This window comes from Thermobia domestica, chromosome 18 (assembly GCF_964235325.1).
Source record: "Thermobia domestica chromosome 18, izTheDome1.hap1.1, whole genome shotgun sequence".
NCBI lineage: Eukaryota > Metazoa > Arthropoda > Insecta > Zygentoma > Lepismatidae > Thermobia > Thermobia domestica.
The window spans coordinates 166,208,445-166,230,474 of NC_137471.1; the positions used below are offsets into that span (position 1 = coordinate 166,208,445).

Genomic DNA, 22,030 nt, shown 5'->3' on the forward strand with positions numbered 1-22,030 from the left:
AAACCAACTTAACTTAAATACAGCGAAAACAACTATAATGAGTTTCAATGAAGGAAAACTGAACTCTCTAAATATACATTAAATACGTATAGACGAGAAACTCATGCAGGTATCTGACACTTGTAAATTTTTAGGGTCAAAATTAGACTCTAAGTTAACATGGGATGATCACGTGAATGATTTGATGAGAAAACTAAGCGCGAAAATATATCTTATATGTGAAGTTAGTAAGATTCTAACTACATAAACTTTGAAAACAATTTAATTCGGATTGATCCAGTCAATTCTATCGTATGGAATCATTTTCTGGGGTAATACCTGTTATGCGAAGAAAGTATTTACAATGCAGAAGAAAATGTTACAAATATTGTTATCAGTTCTGTTTCATACACCAAGTAGACCACTGTTTCAGAAACTTTAAATATTACCATTGCCGTGTATATACATTCTCGAAACAACATCATTCATACATATGAATAAAAGAAAATTTCAACTCAATTCGGACCTACACCAATACAACACAAGAACAACGAATCATATTCATATACAAAATTTCCGTCTAACAAGAACTCAAAATTCGTTACACCACATAGGAATAAAACTTTATAATAAATTACCAGATTGTATCGAACGAATGCCAAGCTTGCAGTTTAAAAGACACCTCAAGTTGCTGTTACTTAAACATCTTTTCTATGGTTTAGATTAATATCTTCAGTGTGATATTTCTTTGTAATATAAATATTACGATTTACTTGAATTTTGAAATATATAAAATAAGGTACAATTTATATTTTCTCTAAAAATGCACTTTTAGTTTTATTGTTACGTATATATTTTGTATTATTATTATATATATTGTATTATTATATAATATTCTTTTAAATAACTGTATTATTAATTGTAGCGTTTCTCTTGTAATTATTATTATTATTATTAATTGTAACAGTAACTGTATCTCTTGACGAAGCCATGAACGCTAAGTTCTTACGGCGGAAAATGAAATAAATAAATAAGTCCAGAAGAAAATAGAAACTTCTTCTATTTCTTCCAAGTTAGGATCCAAATAAAAACAGCAGAGAATTTCAACCTGACCTAAGGGCAAGTTACCTCTCACACGATCGTTAAGTAGGGTCGTGAGTTTTTAGATCGTGAAATGCAGCCTTACTTCAGTCACGTCTGAGATAGGCATTAGGTTTTCTTTTCTCGACGTCATTATAGTCATAATCAAAGCACTTTATATTTAGTGTTGGCTCATCGTTGTACTATTTAAACTTTTGATGTGCTAAGCATTCTATTTGAGTGCATTACGTATGTACCATAGTTCACTATATGTAACTATTATGTAACACTGTTGTTCGTCTAAGTCTTTGATTTAAACACTGCGTGGTTACATGCTATTATAACGCCATAAACAATCGTCAGACTCACTTTTTCCCTCCTCTCCGTGCTACTACCCAGCGGAGAGGCTCACAATGAAACCTGTTGGTTAAAGCGACGTTCACCTGAACGATTCGTTTATAAGTGGCGTGTCCTTAAGGGTGACGGAACTGTTGGTAACAAATGTCGGTCAAACAGCAAAATGTTTTTCTTTTTGATCCCAAACAGTTAATTTACTTTCGCCATTTATAGCGCCATATTATGCACCGACGGAAAAATGTTGATGAAACCTTACATAGCTTGGGCCAACGGGGTACATATTTGAGCAAAATTTTACTTTCGGTCTCACAGCGACTTTAGTCTTGTAAGAAAAGTATAAAACAAAGAACTCTACGTTGCTTCAAGATACAAATTACCTATAAAACACCATTTAGAAATAACATCATAAGTGAAATTATAACGTAAAGGTATGGCGCATGTTTGTTTTAGCTAACCACCCGCTCGAGGGTTATGACCTCCATGGGGGAAAGAGGAGTCAAGGATACTGCGAGAAGAGAGTTAGACATGGTCTAAGGGATTTTCAACATTTTATAATAACTTTATGTCATAAATAACGTAAGTAAATAGGACATTACGGTCTTTAAAATCGTAATCATAATGACGGCGGAGAAAGGAAATTGTACAATGAATTATAGACATCATGATGAAAGTATTTAGATTTACATTTCATTATATTGCGTTGATGAGTGAAATATCTATGAGATGAAGTGCATTTGGACGAGACAAACTATAAGATGTTGTAAAATGACGGATATAGGTTATTCTTCTCCCTTGGGGGCTGCTTAAAGCAATAATCAAAGGAAGTAGGAAACTCTGTTAGTGACAAAGGAATTATTGTGTAGAATATGATTGTATGATATTGTGCGGAGGGTGATAGAGAAGAAACTTTCTGATGAGCGGAAGATCTTGATGATTCTGTGGTAAGGAATAATGATACATTGTAAAGAGGAGGAAGAGGTAGAATGACTGATGCTGCGAACGATATAAAAATTGATATGGGCGTTGATGGAATCGGAGAGGAGTGGATGATGAGGATTGAGCATTCTGGACGTATTTGAGGCAAAGTTTTTCTACATGGAACCAAATGTATGGAAAAGTCACGCGAGCATAGAGCTCTGGAGCAGAGCTCGGGAGTTTGATGTGGTAAAGAATTCTGAATGTGTGATGTTCGAGAACCATAAGTTTTTGATAAAAGCGGGTAGCTGACGAAACCTAACGGTATGGCCGTAACTAAGCACAGGTCGAAGAATGACTATATAAGTGCTTAAGAGTAGTTTTGCGGAAATACTCCAGATTCTGCGAGTAAGTCGTTTTAATAGATTGAATCGATTATGTGCCTTTTTGTTGATGTCCTGGACATAGTCTTCCATCTGAGGTATCTATCTATGGTGAGTCTTAAGTATTAACGGTTTTGGAGATTCTAAGACGGCCAGAGCGTTAAGAGTGATGGAAGTAAATGTGAATTACTGTGAAATCTGGAGAGTTTCTTAGGAGGAAGAAATACTGTAGTTTGGGTTTTAGCAGCATTGGATTTCAGTCGCCGTTTATTACACCACAGAACAAAAGTGTGTATTATTGGTTGTAAGGCGTTGTTTACTTAGTGAATAATACGGCAAATTGCAAGAAAAGCTGTATCATCAGCGTATGGAAATAAGTGAATATTTTGTGGATGAAGATGCATATCAACAACATAAAGTAGATATAAAAAGGGTGAAAGTAAATAGCCTTAGATATGCCTGAGTGCATAAATATGATTTGATATGACTGTTAATTAATCTATTCGTAAGTACGGTGGCCAAAAAAGAAATTATAAATAAAACGGATATATGCAATTAGAAGGCGAAAATGTAGCAGTTTTGAAATCAAACCCTAACGCTACGCGTCAATAAATGCCCTCTCTAAATTAAAGATTACCAGACAGGATGGTTTGGTGGTATTATACTTCTTATGGATGCAGTTGAGGAGACGCAAAAACTGATCGTTGATGCTAATTTGTGGGCCGGAGCCTGCTTGACGGTGTGGTAAAGATGGTAATGAGAAAGATGAACATGAAGTCATTTGAGGATATTTTTTTCCTAGGATTTTGGTGAAGATTCTGTTGAGCTGTATCGACGGTATTCTTGATTTTAAAAAACAAGAGAAATTTGGATGATTTCTAAGATTGAACAGTATTGGTGGACTTTGTCTTACATGTCGATAGATGTTATTGATTTCAGGGTCATTCTAACATTTATGATAGATGACATTAGTGATTTGCGTGGTAGGAGGTAGTGAGAATATGAAGGTAGTGAGTGCTTTGTGAGTAGATATGTTGAGTTGAAGATGAATATGTGGTGAATTGAAGTTGGAATGGTCTACAGGACGATAATTAAAATGCTAAGTGAATGATAGAGGTGTGAAAATCTCCTATAATTAGGAAGCAAAGGTTTTAGCTTCTTCTTTGTCTCTGTGCAATTCCTGATCGTGATGTAAGAGAGGATAAGAAGTTTGGGTAAATTTACCAGCTAATGCGTTGAAACGCATCTAATATTGCGAAGGGTGTGATATGGCAGAAATTATGTTTCAAATTTTAATCCATTGTCGTAATTTATATACTTTAAGATAATTAAACACTGTTCGGTAGAGGGCTATATGATACTAAAGAGCTTCGTGGTTGCCAGTGCAAACATATTATGTATAGATTTCACGCGAGTGTTTAACTAGAGGAAAGTAGCGCGGAGGAATTTTAGGATGACGACGTGATATATATGCGGTTTGAGAGATGAACTGCTCAGTTGCGAGTTAAATGATTGGTGGTAAAGATTAGAGTGGATTAACCCTTAGAATACCAAGCTTACATTGTTAGGTAAAGTGAGTTATTTTGACCCATTTCTGCTTCTTGTAAAAAAATATATATATATCAAGTTTCATTCAGGGAGTTAAAATTTCTAACATACAATGAAAAGGGCAATGTACCTAATCGTTCTTTACATTACAGTACTTTTTATACGCAGTATACACTGTCAGTGGCGGCTGGTGATTCTTTCAAAGAATACTTGAATTATAGTACGGTAACATTAGAAATTTATACATAGAAATACGCTGTCTTTGTTAGGAATAAATTCTGTCACACCTTGTATTTTGATTACACCTGACAGTTCTTGCGGAGCGGTTTGCTGGTGCAGTGCGCTTTGAAAGCAAGCATGTGACAGATTACATACCTTTGAGGAGTAAAGAATCACGTGGCATGCGGAATGGTTAATGAAGGAATACCTAAAACATTAGCCCACTACCTCTCTTTGATATTGTAGCATTTCTTTATAAAACATCATCTGGGCCAAATTGATCCAGTCTTGGTATTCGAAGGGTTAAATTCATTTTCAGTAAAAGGAGGATAGGTCGCTGACATTGTATGAGTTTAGTGAGTTTAGTAGCGATCTACATTCCAGAGGATCTAGAATGTAGATGAAAATACTGTGGGCGAGAGATCATGTGATCACTATGTCAGGAGTAGTGTTAGGTCAGGAACGGATTGGTTTTGGTAATGGGTGAATGAAGCCTGTAGTGGACGCAGTGATAAAATGGTTAAAAGCAATTTCTCTAGGTCTGAGCGGCTATGGATGTTAATATTGGAAGAGATCAGGTAATGTCGGAAATTATTAGAAATATATTGGAATGGGAGGGGAATAGGACGACCTGGTAGAACATACATGAATGTCATTGTGACACATAAAGATTTTTAATAAATAGTTATGATTAGATGTTCTGGAATATTAGATGGAGAGTCAATACTATACCATGTGTATACCAGTTAAAAAGTGACATTAGTGATAGTTTGTTGATATTGACTAGGGATATAGTTATGAAGAGACTGGAAGTGTGGGAAGAGAAATTTAATATGAAAGTGAAGAAAAGATTAATGGAAAAGGGAAGGCGGTTAGCGTCGAAGTCAAATCAGGAGGAGGACATTGACAAAAAGGTGGTAGTAATAGGTGATGTGAGGTTGTCGGATGATGAGAAGAAAGTGTTAAGCTTAGGCTATAAGTTTAAAGTGAAAGAACAAAGATTGGACGCAGAAGAGGTTATATACTCGGTAGAGCAAGCCATAGTTCAAGTTCAGGACAAGGAGATAAGGGATAAGATAAGAAGAAAGGCTAAGGTGATTGTGGAAAGGAACATAAAGAAGCGAAAGGGGAACCTTTCAAAACACGAGTACAGTGTGTTGAAGGATATAAAGAAGCGAAAAGACATATGTGTGCAACAAGCGGACAAAGGTGGTGACATTGTGGTGATGGAAAAACAATGATACAAAGAAACATTGAATGATATCTATGATGATACTTACAAGGTGACCGGTGAAAGATCTGTGTGTGAGGAAATTAAAGAAAAAGTTTTAGTATTATTAACAAAAGCAGGTTTTGAAAGAGGTCTTAATAAAGAAGTTAGGATACCGGTAATGAAAGGTTTTCCAAAAGTTCATAAGGAGGAGGTAAAACTGAGACCAGTATTAGATTGCCGAGGAAATAAATTTGAACCATTGGAGGAGGAGTTAAAGAAGGTTGTAGAAATGTTAAGGAGGCAACAAGACAGTAGCAGTGTGAAAAACTCGGTTGAGTTAAGAAGAAGGTTGGAGGAAGTAGGACAGAGCAAAGCTAAAACAATCATTTTCAGTGTCGATGTGAAGGCTATGTTTCCAAGTCTAAGAAGAAACAACATTGTTAAAGTCATCACTCAATTGAAAAAGGATAGGAAGATCAATGGTTGGAGTGGAGAAGGACTGAAGGAGGCCCTGAAGACTATATGGAATAACAGTAATAGGTGATAATTTATTGAAAATCAAGGAAGGACTAAGCATAGGTTCCAGGTTGAGTCCAGTGCTAGCAGAAATTACTATGAACGACTGGGAGAAGAAAGTAAGGATGAAAGGAAGTGACAGATTAGTGTTTTTTGCTAGATATGTTGACGATTGCTTGGGGATTTGGAAAGGAACTGTAAGGCAATTGGAAAAGTTTGTAAAGAAATTGAGGATATAGAGAAAGGCATACAACTGGAGGTAGAGGTAGAAAAGAAAGAGGCTATAGTTTTTCTGCATATGAGAATAAGGAGGAAACAAGGAGTGATATACACAGAATGGTATCAAAAAAGTTCCGCGTCGGGAAACTATTGCCACTCCCGAAGTGATGTAGATTACTCGACCAACAGGAATTTCATCATTAACATGGAGAATAGAATTAAACAAATAACCAGTGAAAGAGACAAGGCGGAACAGAGTATACAGTCATTCCATAAGCAGGTGGAGAATAATGGATACGATAGAAAGAGGCTAAAATACACAAGGAGATGGGAGAAGATAAACGAAGAAAAAGAAATAAGCCGAGAAGGAGAGCAAAGTGAAGGAGGAATAGAAGAAAGAAGAAAAATGTGGTGGGAGGTAGAAAGTTTGGGAGAAGAAACCGAAATCATTAAAAGAATGCTTAAGAAGATGGGGGCATCTCAACTTACAGAAAAGGGAGCAAGAGGTTTCTGGATGTAATAAGGTAAAAAGAAGGAAGAAGACAGAAGAAGAACAAGGGGTAATGATGGAGAAAAAAGGACTCCTTTACAAAATTCAGTGCTTCGAGTGTGATATGTGTTATATTGGGGAAACTGGAAAGAGACTAAGAGAGCGTATAAGACAACATAAGGATGACGTTAGGCTAGAAAGGAACAAAAATGCGGTCTACAAACACGTAAGGGACACGGGACATTCAGTTAACCCTTTCACTGTGGAAGGCGCCGGAAAGAAATTTCCCTAACCTGCGAATGTCGATTATAGACGACGTGTTAAAATTTGTCTGTATCTTGGTTTTGTTTTAGTTAACTATAGTCGCCAAAGTTTTTCTGTGTGATTTCTATTGTTTCTCGAAAACAATAGAACACAAAAAAATGAACGGTACAACTTCGGCGACTATTCTCGACAAAGCGAAGATACGGACAAACAAATTTTAACCTGTCGACTATGGTCGACATTCGCATGTTAAGGAAATTTTCTTTCTGTCGACAAAAGTCGACTTCCTCTGTGAAAGGGTTAATTGGAATGAAGCAAAAATTCTCGGCCAGGAAGAAAGAAGCATAGTTAGGAAACGGAAGGAGGCACGGTTTATAGAAATGGAGGGTAATAAAGCTATGAACTGGAACTCAGGACTGATCATCGACCAACAGTGGAATAGGTTGTTGAAAAATATTAAAGTATAAGATATGAATACACATATCTATTATATTGTGGTATATATATTGATTGTCTCACACGTGTTTATGTATTTATTAGTCCATATTAGTTATCTCTATATACCTGTGTGTATATATGTATATATGTTATAGTATATATATTTATATATAGATAAATATGTGGTTGTATAGTATATGAGTATATACTAGGGATAGGCAGAACCGGTTACTAAAAAACCGAAATCGATTTAAAAACCGGTTTAGGTTTTCATCAAAAACCGGTTCGGTTTTCACCGGAACCGGTTCGGTTTTTCGCCAAAACCGGTTTGGTTTTTCGCCGGGACCGGTTTCAGTTTTTTCGGAAGCCGGTTTCGGTTTTTTCAGGAATCTGTTTCGGTTTTTTCTCCAAGCCCGGTTTCTGTTTTCTCCAAAAGCGGTTCGGATTTCTAAAAAAACGGTTCGGATTTAGGCGAAACTGGTCTCAAGTTTCTTCAAACCCAGTTTCGTTTCTCACCAGAGTGGAGTTTCGCTGTTCTCCGTAAACCGGATCCGTTTACAACAAAAGCAGTTTTTTTAAGATATTGGTTTTTAAGCTTTTTCTGTGTTCTTCAAGATATGTTAAAAAGCCATGCCTCAAAAAGGCATGAAGTTTGAAATCAGTGTTACTACGAGTAGAATCCAACCCGCGGCTACAGATAGACGTCATGTATGCCAGCTTTAGCCTTCGGTTCACTGATCGGGAATATTAATTGCACTACCTAAAATAAATATACAATTAATATTATATATATATATATATATATATATATATATATATATATATATATATATATATATATATATATCAATTTAATTTATTAGACAGTACATACTACATGGATATGTTACTTCAAGTTATCGGATAAAGAGAAAGATAAAAGGCAGTATATGTTGGTTTGAGTTGGCTTCCGCAAAGTAAATCATTTAAAAAAATATATAAGAATGCTTTGCACTTTGAAAAAATCAGTGTAATACAGTGTCCATTAATGAACGAACCCTTTTATTAACCAACAAATAAGAGTTGAGACGACGGAGGCAAGTACAGTTGGAAGGAAATTTGACAGAGATATTGCCTTTCACCAACTTCTACAGGGTTTTCAAACCAACACCGACAACGTTTGGGAGATGATTCCTGACACCAAGATGAGACGAATAGTAGACCAACCTGGGTGCACAAATGCTTCCTTTCGGAGTTATAGGCTGCCGAAAACATGAAAAAATGAATTTTAAGGTCCATAGCTTCTAAACTATGGGACGTCCTGTAGTCGGGTCAAGACTTCACCTAGGAACTAATATGTGGCCTATCCAAATATCCATGTTTCAGAATCCTGGGGTATTTCCGCAACAATTTTTATAGAGGTAATTGGTGAGTACTTGAACTTATATGCCTGTAGCCAAACTCTCTCTATAAAAATTATTGGTTGAGTACCTTAGGATTCTGAAACATGCATTTATGCATAGGGCACATATTAGTGCCTAAGTAAAGTCTTGACCCGACAACAGTACGTCCCATAGTTTGGGACCTATGGACCTTTAAAGTACATTTTTTCATGTTTTCGGTAGCCTATAACTCCGAAAGGAAGCATTTGTGCACCCACGTTGATCTATACTTTTCGTCTCATCTTGGTGTCAGGAATCGCCTTCCAAACGTTATCGATGTTGTTTTGAAACTCCCTATATATTTAGAAGAAACACCAAAAAAGTATTTCACCGAAGATGACATTTTCGTAGTAGCTAGTAGGCAGGAAACTAAATTATATTCGCTTTGCAGATGCTATGGCAAATAAAGTAGTGATGGTACCGAGACCAAGACTTTTATATACCGAGACGAGACAGAGACCGAGATAGACCTCTATAAATCGATACGAGACTTAGGTCAGTCTGGAAAAATCGGTCTCGTCTCGAATATTGATAGCTCTTAAAATTGCTTTTACACAAAATTTGTTTCGTTGCTGCTAGATAATATTTGAACAGTTGACTCATGTACAGTAGCGTATTTAGGAATGGTTATCGAACTCAACCCCCTCCCGAAATAAATTTGTGATAATTTCTCCGCATTACACTTACAACACAAATATTTTTACCCATTCCTCAAGCCTCTCTCGAAACAAAATCCACTGCTGATGTAAATAGAATATTTTCTCTCTCTCTCTCTCTCTCTCTCTCTCTCTCTCTCTCTCTCTCTCTCTATATATATATATATATATATATATATATATATATATATATATATATATATATATATATATATATATACCTCAATACCGTGACCACCGCCTTTACTTGTTTCCGCCATTCTTTCCTAATGCAAGCGTTGCTTGCATTGTTTGCCATCAACATTTCTACTGGAATGAGATGTTTCATTTTGGCAAGTACATCGCTTTTTATTGGAAATTTGTTACCGAAGACTGACGCATGGTTGAGTGCTGGGAGAGGGATGAATTCTTGCCTTTCGCTGTTGTTCTATCAACACTAAAAAGGAGATTTCACTCACAGAGCTTATGAATAAATGGAGGGAGAGGAGGGAAGGTCACCTATGAGATGATCAGTAATACTAGAGTTTTTGGACTGTGTTTGTTGTTCGTCTGGCAAGTCGGCAGCTGTACATTCAGAAAAGTTCGCTTTCTCTTAAGGAGACACCTATTTCTTGAATTCTGCCCCAGGCGACACATTTGCGCTTGTTCTTTGCACACCACCATCTGGAAGGCAGAGTTGAGGGGGGGAAGGGGTTGTTTCGTTATATCCCAGTTCTTCCAAAGTGATCTTTTATCATTAACATATAGATATTTGAAATTAAGTTAGCAAGTTTTCCATCTTTATGTTCTTCTTGCATGTAGTGGCGGGTCGCGGACATAACCTCACCGAACATAAGTTCACCTATATTAATGCAAAAGCGGACAAAAGTTAACCGGACATAAGCTCACTGTAAATATTCCGGTACATCATCTCTATATTGATTGTAGAAAGGCTTACGACCGGGTTAGAAGAGAAGCATTGTACGACATTCTTACATAATTTGAAATACCGAAGAAGCTAATTGGATTAATTAAGATATGTTTACATGAATAACAAAGTAAAGTCCGGGTAGGAAAATTTATATCCACGAGCTTTCACGTCGAGAATGGCCTGAAACAAGGAGATGCGTTGTCGCCATTATTATTCAACTTTGCAAGATAGCCACCAGGGCCTAGAGTTAAATGGGATTCACCAGGTTATGGCGTATGATGATGTAAATTTAATAGGGGATGATAGGAAAACAGTAGAAGGAAATGCAGTAGGGATGGTACCGAGACCGAGACGGACTTTTATATACCGAAACGAGACCGAGACCGAGACGGACTTTTTATATCCGAGACGAGACCGAGACAGACCTCTATAAATCGAGACGAGACCGAGACGAGACTTAAGTAAGTCTCGAAAGTCTCGGTCTCGTCTCGAATATTGATAGTTATTAAAATTGCCTTTACTAAACATTTGTTTCGTTGCTGTGTTAGATAATATGGGAGCGGTTGACTGATGTACAGTGGCGTATTTAGGGGGTGGCTGTCGGGCTTAAGCCCCTCCCGAAACAAATTTGTGATCATTTTTTTTTCGCACGTGCAACACAAATGTTCCTTAACTGTTCCTCAAGCTTCTCCCGAAACAAGATCTACCGCTGATGTATAGCCTTCTCTTTCTCTCTCTCTCTCTCTCTCTCTCTCTCCCATGAATGAAAAATTAAAATAGTTAACATTATCTAGTACTTTAGTTACACAAAAACTTGAAATGTGGAAGTAATCGTTGCATTTGGGTGTTAACAAGATTTATGTACAAAAATCGCACACGTAAATAAATATCTTTTTCACAGCCAGCGCATTCACTTTGTGCCCACAAGCCACATAAAATACATTTTACCCACAATTCACCCATCGTGTCTTCAGAAAAGAGTCATGCACAAAATAAACACGCTGCGTCGACATCATCTGGTTTCTTAACACCAAAAGAAAGTTCGAGAACAGATTCTCCAGAATCAAACTCAGAGTTACTTTGATCACTATCAGAGTACACCACAGAAAGCATACGTTTACGTCTACACGACAATTTAGGTTTCTTTTTAGATATTTCTCTCGTTTTTTCCTCCTATGTCCCATTCATCCCCGTCTTGTGCTTCTTCTCTACTGTGATTCCTTTTCTCAGTAATTTCTTCTTCTCTGCTGCTTCCAAAGACTTTTTGAAGGGAGAAGAAGTTATCAATGCTGATTTGGTAGGTTTTCGTCCTCTATTAGTCATTTTCTTCTCAGGCTTTGGGATCGGCCAGATATCCTTTGGCGAGACTGCATATTTACTGTTGTTCCCTGGTGGTGAATGTAATGCACCAGAAAGTCCAGATGGTCCTGCCTCAGCAATATCACGAGCACGTGGGATATGAACTTCAGTAGGATTAGGTATATGTCCTGTTGGGCCACTTGAAGAATGAATAGAAATAAATGTCGTGTTGCAAGGAGGTGAAGTATCAGGATTCATATCACAATTCTTCTGGTCATCAGAATCCATAGTTGCAATAGAATGGGCAGGGGGGGTTATGAGGTGGAACTCTTTGCGCCTTATTTGTAGCATCTAATGGGATACACGCATCTATGTCCTCGTTCACTGAAGATGTAAAATCGGCATCGGTGAATATTGTGCGGTTGCAGGGATAAATTCCGGTAGCCTTGAAACCATTCACTGCATTTGTGCCAGTTTGGCACAATAAGTAAGCCTTTCCAAACATCTCTGCAATGTCGTAATGACCCAGTGCTCTTTCACTGTGTCGTAGCCACTGTCTTATTTGTTCACTGTACTGATGCTTTAAACGGCCAAAAAATGATTTGTCCTGTGGTTGCAACTTTGACTTGTGTGGGGAGGGATACTGGTGATTGAGATGTGATTTTGACGTGCGAGCTCTATTACATCAATGTTTTTCGTATTGTGTTATGGCCATCAAGAATTAAAAGTATGGGGTCGGAAGCTGTTGTTTTTGTTCTTTGAATAAAATATCTCATCCACTCTGTAAATAACGGACCTTGAATCCACCCTGATCGATGACATCTTCCAATTGAACCCGGAGGTGCTCCTTTCATGAGTGTTGGAGTCATATTTTTTTCTAGGAAATATGAGCATTGGAGGAAGAAAGTTTCCTCCAGCATTCATACAACAGACAACTGTAACTAATGCTCCCCTTTCTGCTGAACTCAGTGTTCCCACTTGTTTTTTTTCCTTTGAGACCAACCGCTCGTGGTGTTTTGCTTTGCACGATGGTGATCCCTGTTTCGTCTACATTAAACACTCGTTGTGGTGGATATTGGTGATTCTCGAATTCAGTCTCTAAAATGTGAAAAAACACATTCACTGCTTCGCAATTAAAGGAATTTGCACGTGCACATCATGTTGCTGTGGGTTTCAATAGGGATAACACATTATTATGTCTATTCAAAAAATGATCAAACCACACTCGCCCAGCCAAGCCATCTTTGAAAGGGTGTTGCATCCCGTTCCTTTCACATAATTGGAATGCCAATCGTCGCACATCTGTCCTGGTTAATCCATGGAATTTACTTTCCATGATCAATAGATAATTGACCAATTCTTCTTCCAGGTCTTTCCTCATTACGGGTTTTCTTCCCATAGAAAGATTTACACAATCTTCTGGTGTCACACTAAGATGGGCAAGTCTTTGGAGCGTTGGTCTCGGAACGGAAAACTTTTTTGCTGCTTTTTTTAAGCCCATAGATTTACTTCTTATTGCTCGCATGGCCTCAACCATGTTCTTTTTCTTCCAAGATCTTCTGTGCGAGGTTTTTGGTGGAAAGAGTTTTTTCCTAGGCATCTGTAACAAGAAAAAAAGAAAGAAATGCAATGGTTGTAATATGAGCCCCTTTACGTAGGGGGCTCACATTACCAGCAGGTTTGGGGGCTCATTTTTCAACCCTAGCCATGTTGGCATTCAACACTTTATAACCTTAACATTTTACCGCCAATTTTCTATCACAATACACGACAATAAAACAGGCTATTTTCTGTAACAGTTAACACTTCAGGAAACCTAGCAGAAAGCGCCTCAACAAATAATGTTTTAAACTTCTGTACGCTTTCTTACTGTAGTTCGTGCACATCATCCAGTTTCATTCATAGTGCAGTACAATGATTTACTCAGATTCAAGCCACTGGCAAATGTGTTGTATCACTAGAAACAAACCTAATTGAACGTCTATTGAGAACATATCAGTAATCAAGCAATTTTGAAAGATGTAACTATAACAGAAAATTTTCAGAATTACATTTACTGATTAAACAAAACTGAGAGAACGTTGATTTGGTTCCGATGCGATCTTGCTGCAGTGTCACACGAACTATTTCATCAGAAACTAGAAGAGCACCTTCGTCTCAGCGTCATTTCAGATTTTTCTTGAGAGGGAGCCTCAGGTCTGCAACTAGGGTTCATATCACCTGGGGCACACACGAAATTTGGCGTCCCCTTTCGCCCCGAGATTTATCACCCCTTCCCTTTGGAAAATGAAATGAAATCTTTAGTTTTACGTCCCACGATTATGCCGGTTAGGCTAAAGGAGACGGTGATAATGAAAAATGAGTGGAATGAAGAAAGTGGGAGGAAACGGGAGAATCCCGAGAAAACCCACGAGCACGGTGTTTGTCACCACAAAGTCCACACGGCGCGAGCAGGGATCGAACCAGGGACCCCAAGCACCGGAGGTGAACACTCTGCCACTGAGCCCCCGCGCCCCCCACCCCTTCCCTTTGGATCACCAGCAACAACCAACCAACCTTATCGCACTCGCGCTCATTATTATCAACACTGTAAACTTCAGCGCTGTTCCGAACTGATCAATATTACACGCAAACAATCACCTCCTTAGATCTAATCCACTTCATAACTTAACAAAAAAAAAAGAAAAAACGATTGGCTTGTTTGGTAAGGTGTGGAACAAGGCTCTGGCAGAGTAGAAGGGAGTGGGGAAAATGCTGAGAAAATGTATTTGGACTTTCTACCAAGATACAGAAAGTTCGTAGGTCAGACAAGATAAACATGCAATAGTTATTATATAATTTTATATTAGCTTCTACAGAAAATTCCTTATTTCTTATGGGATTGAAATAGTGAGATTTTAGATGAAAAATATTAAATACTGTCAGTAATAAATAGTGTGTTGGCATTTCAGACGCTCTCCAACCACGCGCCCGGGACACGTGCCCCCTTTAACCCCCTCCTTGCATGCGGATCTGGGGAACCTCCCTACTCTGCATCAAAAGACACTGCTCCATTCACCAATATTCGTGCCACATCTCAGCTACTGCTGATTTGGATCTAAGATTTTGTCATGGTGACTAGCATTGTTGAAATCATAATTGGATCTATTCCAACAGCAATAACATTCTAGATCAATCCTGCTTTTTGCAGCTACTGTTGCTTACTATTACTTTCTATCGATATGTGTATCTAGTGTTGGGTACATTAAATAAGTGTTCGTATATCAGGTATTTACTATTTGTGTTGACTTCTACATATACTATATCAAAACGGATCCGTACAACTTTGAAAAGGAAGATAAAGACATTATATTTCAGTTAATATTGGTTTAAGCAATTTCAATGTTTTACTCCTTTAATTCATACTCAAAGAGTTCAAAATGCGTTGAATCTTACCTTTTGCCCATAAATACATTTTAAAGAGAGATGGGTGGTCAAGTTTTTAAGAATCATTTACAATAATAATTTACACACACACACACACATATATATATATATATATATATATATATATATATATATATATATATATATATATATATATATATATATATATATATATATATATATATATATATATACGAGGTGTGGCAATTAAATAACGAGACGTGTCATAAATGTGATGTATTGCACAGAAAGTTGCAATTGACTGTTATCCCCTTCAATATACTTCCCTCCCTTATCTATACACCCTGCAAACGTGCCTTCCATTGTTCAAAGCAATGCTGTAGGTCATGAGATATCACACTGTTCAACAACTCTGCCGTTTTTCGTTTTACCTCTTCCACAGACTGAAAATGTGTTCCGTCCAATGCACTTTTCACTTTTGGGAATAGATAAGTCACATGGAGCCAGGTTTGTGGAATACGGAGGATGGTCGAGCACAGGAATGCGCTTGGCTGCTAAAAACTGCTTTACAGAAAGGGCATTAGAGGCAGGCGCATTGTCTTGGTGGAGGATCCATGCATCTTTTTCCCTCAAATTCAGTCTCTTGTTCCTTATTCTTCCCATGAGCCTGATTAGGACTTCTTTGTAGTAGATCTGATTCACCGTTTGACCCTGAGGCATCCATTCAGTCATGATGATACCCCTGATATCGAAAAAAAACGATGAGCATTGCCTTCACTTTCGACTTGCTCATTCGTGCTTTATCCATGGCGATGTGGGAGTCTTCCAGTTCATGGATTAGTCTCGGGGTCATACTGGAAAATCCATAAAGGGCGGCCGGGTCATTCATCATCTTCAACCTTCTCCCAACCTTCTGAAAATCGTGTGTGCCATTCGAAAACTCACGCATGTGACATAGCATTATCACCATACACCTCTTTTAACATTGCATAACATTCCATCGATGTTTTGTTTAATTTCACCAGAAATTTGATGTTAATGCGCTGCTCAACTTTACTCTTCCTGATTCCGGCACTACTACAGGAAACTGTCCTCTTCATGTTGTTGATTTTGTTCCTTCACATGGACAACATACAGGGAAAGATATTGCTACGTTATTTCATAGGTCTTTGCAGAATTTTAATCTTCAAGAAAAGCTTTTAGGAATTACAGTAGACAACACAGCAGCAAACACAACGTTTATGACGGAGTTATCATATTTGTTGGAAAACTTTGATCGAGAAGATCAACATTTTCGCTGTATGGCGCATATTTTGAACCTTGCTGTTCAGGATTTTCTTCATATTCTTTCTCTGGACGATGATTTTGATGAAGATCGTACCGCTCCCGAAGAAGATGAAGATGAAGACGAACAGAACATGGAAGACAGCAGAACTGCAATCTGTAAAATTAGAACATTATTTACAAAAATCAGAAGATCTGAGCAGCTTAAAAATAAGTTTCGCAGTTCACGTGAAGCTACAGCAGTGAACCCAATCAATCCAATTATTGATGTGCCAACAAGATGGCATTCCACTCATGACATGATAGGTTTAGCGTTGAAAGTTAAATCTGCATTAAATGTTTTGTGCGATGCTAATTTGGAATTGCAAATCTTTAAGATCACGGACTCAGAATGGGAACCCTTAGATAGAGTTTATAGAATTCTGAAAAAATTCACTGTAGTTTCAACAAAATTAGGCGGTGAGACCTATGTGACCATTCCATTGGTTGTTGTATCTTTTAACTTGCTTCTCGATAAGCTAGAATCTCTTGCGAATGATATGGGAGCAAGTGCTAAAAGGAACGAAATTGAAGAGAAAATTTTGTTGGCAATTCAAGCCGCTCACTCGAAAATGCTTAAACATTACCATCTTACGAACTGGATCTATTGTGCTGTATTGATACTTGATCCAAGATATAAAGTAGAAACATTTGGAATGACCTCATGGGGAAAAGAGATGTTAGAATCATCTCTCATGAAGTTTGAAACACTATATCGTCAATATTATGACAACTACACTCGTCAAGTACTCGATTTATAGTCTTCACAACAATCTGAAACAAATATTCGAAGCGAATATGATGACGACATAATAGATCTACATGTTCTTTACAAAAGAAAAGATTTGACTTCTCCTAGCTCTTCTCAATCAGTAGTAATGGGTGAGAGCTGGAGAAAGGAACTTGACCAATACTTAGCTCTGCCTCGATGCACCGCTGACGAAGATATATTACAATGGTGGAATTGCAATGCAAAACGGTTTCCTGTTATGGCGAAAATGGCTAGAGACTTTTTCAGCATCTCTGCAACATCTGTTCCCGCAGGACTCACCATCACAAAACACCGGACAAGACTAAATGATGAATCAGCACGAGGTCTTCTGTGCATCAATTCTTGGATAACGTGTAACTTAGCAGAAAAAATAAAAGAGCATATCAAGATTTATGGATAAAGTAAAATTACTTACTTTATTACTGTTTATAGGTATTATTATACAAGTTGAACTTTAAGTTCCAGTCAACTACATCACTATAAATTGTACACAATTAAACATTGAATCAATTAAATTGTTCATGGTAGCGACGGTCATGTTAAACATCTTATTATTGTCCATACAACATTTATTGAAATTTGTAAAGTTTGTTAAAAGTTTAATGATTAGAATGTAGAACTATAAACACTGTACACTAACCATCGCCACAAGTAAAGGAATGTAATAATTGTGAGACATCTATTTAATGTATCCATAAGTAGTGCCACTAGTATAGTCTGTTATAAATGTGAAGATTGTAAATTGTAAATTGTTTCCATTTTTTGTAACTGGAGTAAAGTGTGGATTCTTCTGGATTTCTGCATTATGTTCCTCTTGAGTATTAAAATTATAAATTGCTCCTTTTAATCATAATAATTGTTAGCACGACCTTATATTTGTTAATTATTGTTTTAATAGTATAAAATAATTGAATTAATTACAAATATGTAAAAATAGTAGTTATATGTATAGAGATCGTTATTTGTTATTGAAATAACATTATAGTTCGAATTCACTTTTGATGCAATTCAATATCTTAAGAGTTGTTTCACCACATATAATTTGTTATATAATACTGTCTAGAAGAACGTGTAAAGATCTAAAAACTTGTAAATTATTCTAAAGCAACCACACAACACATTCACACATAAACACATTCAACCGCCTTAACTTTCGAGACATTCGTAGTAGTGTTGGAGATTGTACGTATTATTTGAAGTATTGTTATACATTATTGTATTATATTGTTGAGTTATTGTGAAGTATGTGTGTATTTCAAATGCAGTCGACATGTTTTACATAGTCATGTTCAAAAAACCTGATACCTATCTGTTAAAAAAAAATAGCACCCTTGCATAGGACACTAATAATTTTATCTTTAAAAAAGAATTTCAATCGGTCAAAGAAAATTCATATTCGGATAAATTCCACAGAAGGCTTTACAAAGAAAGGTGGGTGACTTTTTTTTTTTTTGACAAGTCTGTATATATAAGATACAGTAATATTTTGTTGCCCCTACATAGCCTCTGTTTCTTAAAATATTAGTAATTTAGATTTGTATAAACGAACGACATTTATTAGTACAGTGTTAAGATTTCTTCTAAACAGAGGTAGATCCAGTGTATTGGGTAGATACAGAGATTTAAAAAAACTAAAAGTGCATTAATGAAATACAGGGTGTCCCAAAGGTAATTGTGAAATTTAAAACCACAGATTTCTGGCACCAAAACAAGGAAAAATCTTTATATGACATATACATCGGAAATGGATAGGGGCGGAGCTGGACAGCTCCGAAAGTGGGGGGAAAGGAACTTCACACCTGCCTACCGGGATGACGATAGAAGCTAGGAAGGAGGTTCAAAAATACATAAAAATCATATTGGCTTGACATGTTAAAAGCTTGTTACCTAACTGAGCCAGAGTTTCTCCATACGTCATTTAGGGATTCACCGAATGTCTGCACGGCAGGGGTAATGAAACTGCGCAGTGCAGATGAAAATCACACGGAAAAAAATGTTATGTATGGCACGATTGCACGCACATCTACAAGGGGAGTCAAAGCAAAAATTATTTAGCATGATTGCATAGTCTCAGGGGGCAATGGAAAGCGGTATACCAGATAGAAACTTGCAGAGGGAGGGTAGACATACGAACAAGTATAACTGGTCATGTCATGTAATAAAATAACAGGCAGAATCCACAACGACATACATATTTGTAACGTATCTTATACAGAATACAACTACAAACTACTAGGCCATACGTGCTAACAATAAACGTACCTACAGATAATGTTTAAAGTGCTGTCGTCCCACATCTATGCAACGTGCTAATCGTGAGTTTCAAATGCATTCCGTCACTTCCGGTGTGTTGCGTAAATGTTCACATGCACTTTCAAGGCGGTTCTATTCCCTAAGTGTAAAGTTGATTTCCCCCTTCTACTATTTGAATCTGTCTAGCTCTGCCCCTGTCCACTTTCGGACTATATGACATATAAACTTTTTTCTTGTTAACTGTGGTTTCATCTTTCACATTACTTTTGGGACACCCTGTATATCGATAACATTGAAACAAATTGGTCAGTTCTTAGCAGAATATATTAGGACTTCTGCTGCTTGTCGTTGAAGAAGTAATGAAATCAATATTATGTAGAATTATTGCTAATCGTGAAATAATTAATATAAGTTTCTGTACGGAATTCAAACTGAAAGGATTTTGGTAGATTAAGATACAATACAAAGACTAACCATAATTCGTCAGAATAGTTTTCAAAGAATAAATTACAAAAAAATATTCGTAAGATTAGTTTTGAAGGTTATCAAATCAAGAAAATAAAGTGTTGAATTATAAATAGTAGTATATTGTAGTTGAGAAAAAAGTGCTTTCTAGCGCTAGATTTTTATTTGGAGGGCGGCAATAACGTCGGAATAAATTGACAAATTCGAATAATGTTTTCATGCTCTGGAAACAAGCAACCATGCTACATTATGGAAATCTGCATTTAGTTTCTTCCGAAGTTCTTGAAAAACAGTGCCCTCTCAGTAACTGGGCAGAGAGAAAAGGGGCTCAATGGAATCAGTGAAAGCCACTAATATAGTAGTAAACATATTTTAAGTAGATTTTGCAGTTAAAAGTGGCCTATTTTTGTTTATATAGCTATAAATATTTTTCGTGTGTATTTCTTCTATAACATTTGCTAACACTAAATTATTCTCATGTAAAGCATAACGTGTCATGTCACTGTTTATCAAGAAGGATCCATGTTTTTGTACATATATGCATGCACTTATCTGAAGGAGCTCAAGAACTGTCCGTTATTCCAAAGGCTCAAGAAACGTACTGTAAAATATTGAAAAATATATAAAATACACATTACGTTTCTTCATTACAAAAAAAATCCCGAATATTAAGATATTTGCAGTTCCAAGTCAGTTTATGTAGTTTCTAAATCTGTTGTTGTTTTTTACTTTCTAGTTTGTAAATGTGAAGTTAAAATAATAGTAATCATAATAATAAAGAAGTTGTTCTTTAAAATAAATGATTCAAAACCGCAATTTTCAATTCGAAAAATAAAACCTAACTCTTGAGCTTTTTTAAAATTATTTTTAAAATTGTATATATAAGATCTCTTCTTATTTTACTGCAACCGCTCGTATGATGAAAGAGAAAGACATTTCTGCTTTACGTAGGTAATACAAAACCAGTTAATGTTGAACGGAAGACAAAGATAATTCTTATTTAGTAGCACACAAAATTATGGTGTTTAAAATTTATTTTCTTTTTTTCTTTTATTTTGCATAATCTTGGTAATTATATCCAAAATAATAGCAGATTCATTTTGCTCCACTACAAACACGAAAATATATGACAATTTGGAATTATTCATATTGCTAGGTGCAAGAAAAAGTATATATACAGTGCGTACCGTAGGTACTTGGGACCCCGGGACTGATTAACAACATGAGGCCCCCTCTCATATTTTTGTATTATAAACAAATGGCAAAAATCAAACATACACTAAAATAAACTGTCGTTTTTCCGGTATCAGTGTTTACAATTAAAATGTGGCAATAATTTATTAACATTTCAATGTAGCTACATGGAAAGATATGTGACATCAGGGACGCGCAGGAAGTAGATTTTGGGGCCCAAACTCCTCCTCCCTTGAAATCCCGACTTTTCTGTAAATGTTACCTAATTTTAGGGGCGATTTTACAAATTTTAATACAGTTTGTCCTCATATTGAATTTGTACTACCCCGAAAAGCTTTGGATCCCCTCCCCCGAAATAAATTTCTACTTATGTCTATGTATGGCATTATTAAAATTCTATGGTTAATAAGAGTAATATATATATATACATATATATATATATTTAAACTTTTTTATACTTAAACTACTGCGAAGAGTAGTATGGAGACTAAAACAAGATATTTCCGAAAGGAAACAATTTAGTGTTTTGTCCTACTTAGTTGAGTAACAATAACTTTGTGGGCCCCCAAAGCTAATTTCGTCGCCACCGAGGGGTGACTTTTTCCCTGGCGTACAAACAGGTCTGCAGTATCCATGGCAATTTATTCAAATTAGAGCAGTAAATTTTTCAATTTCTCATGTATTATTCTTTATTCAGTTCTCAGAGTAGGAATTTTGTAAGCCGTACTG

At 36.6% G+C, this 22,030-nt stretch overlaps 1 protein-coding gene across 1 annotated transcript; it reads left to right on the forward strand.

The window, feature by feature from the left end:
• The first annotated feature begins 16,535 nt into the window (after window positions 1-16,535).
• Window positions 16,536-17,378, forward strand: LOC145675364 (uncharacterized). Its single transcript, XM_081745764.1, has one exon. It carries the CDS (start codon window positions 16,536-16,538, stop codon window positions 17,376-17,378), a length of 843 nt encoding a protein of 280 aa, XP_081601890.1.
• Window positions 17,379-22,030: the final 4,652 nt, after the last annotated feature.

What these genes read in the sequence shown, in the direction of transcription:
- LOC145675364 (XM_081745764.1), top strand. Translation starts at nt 16,536, where the DNA reads ATGACGGAGTTATCATATTTGTTGGAAAACTTTGATCGAGAAGATCAA.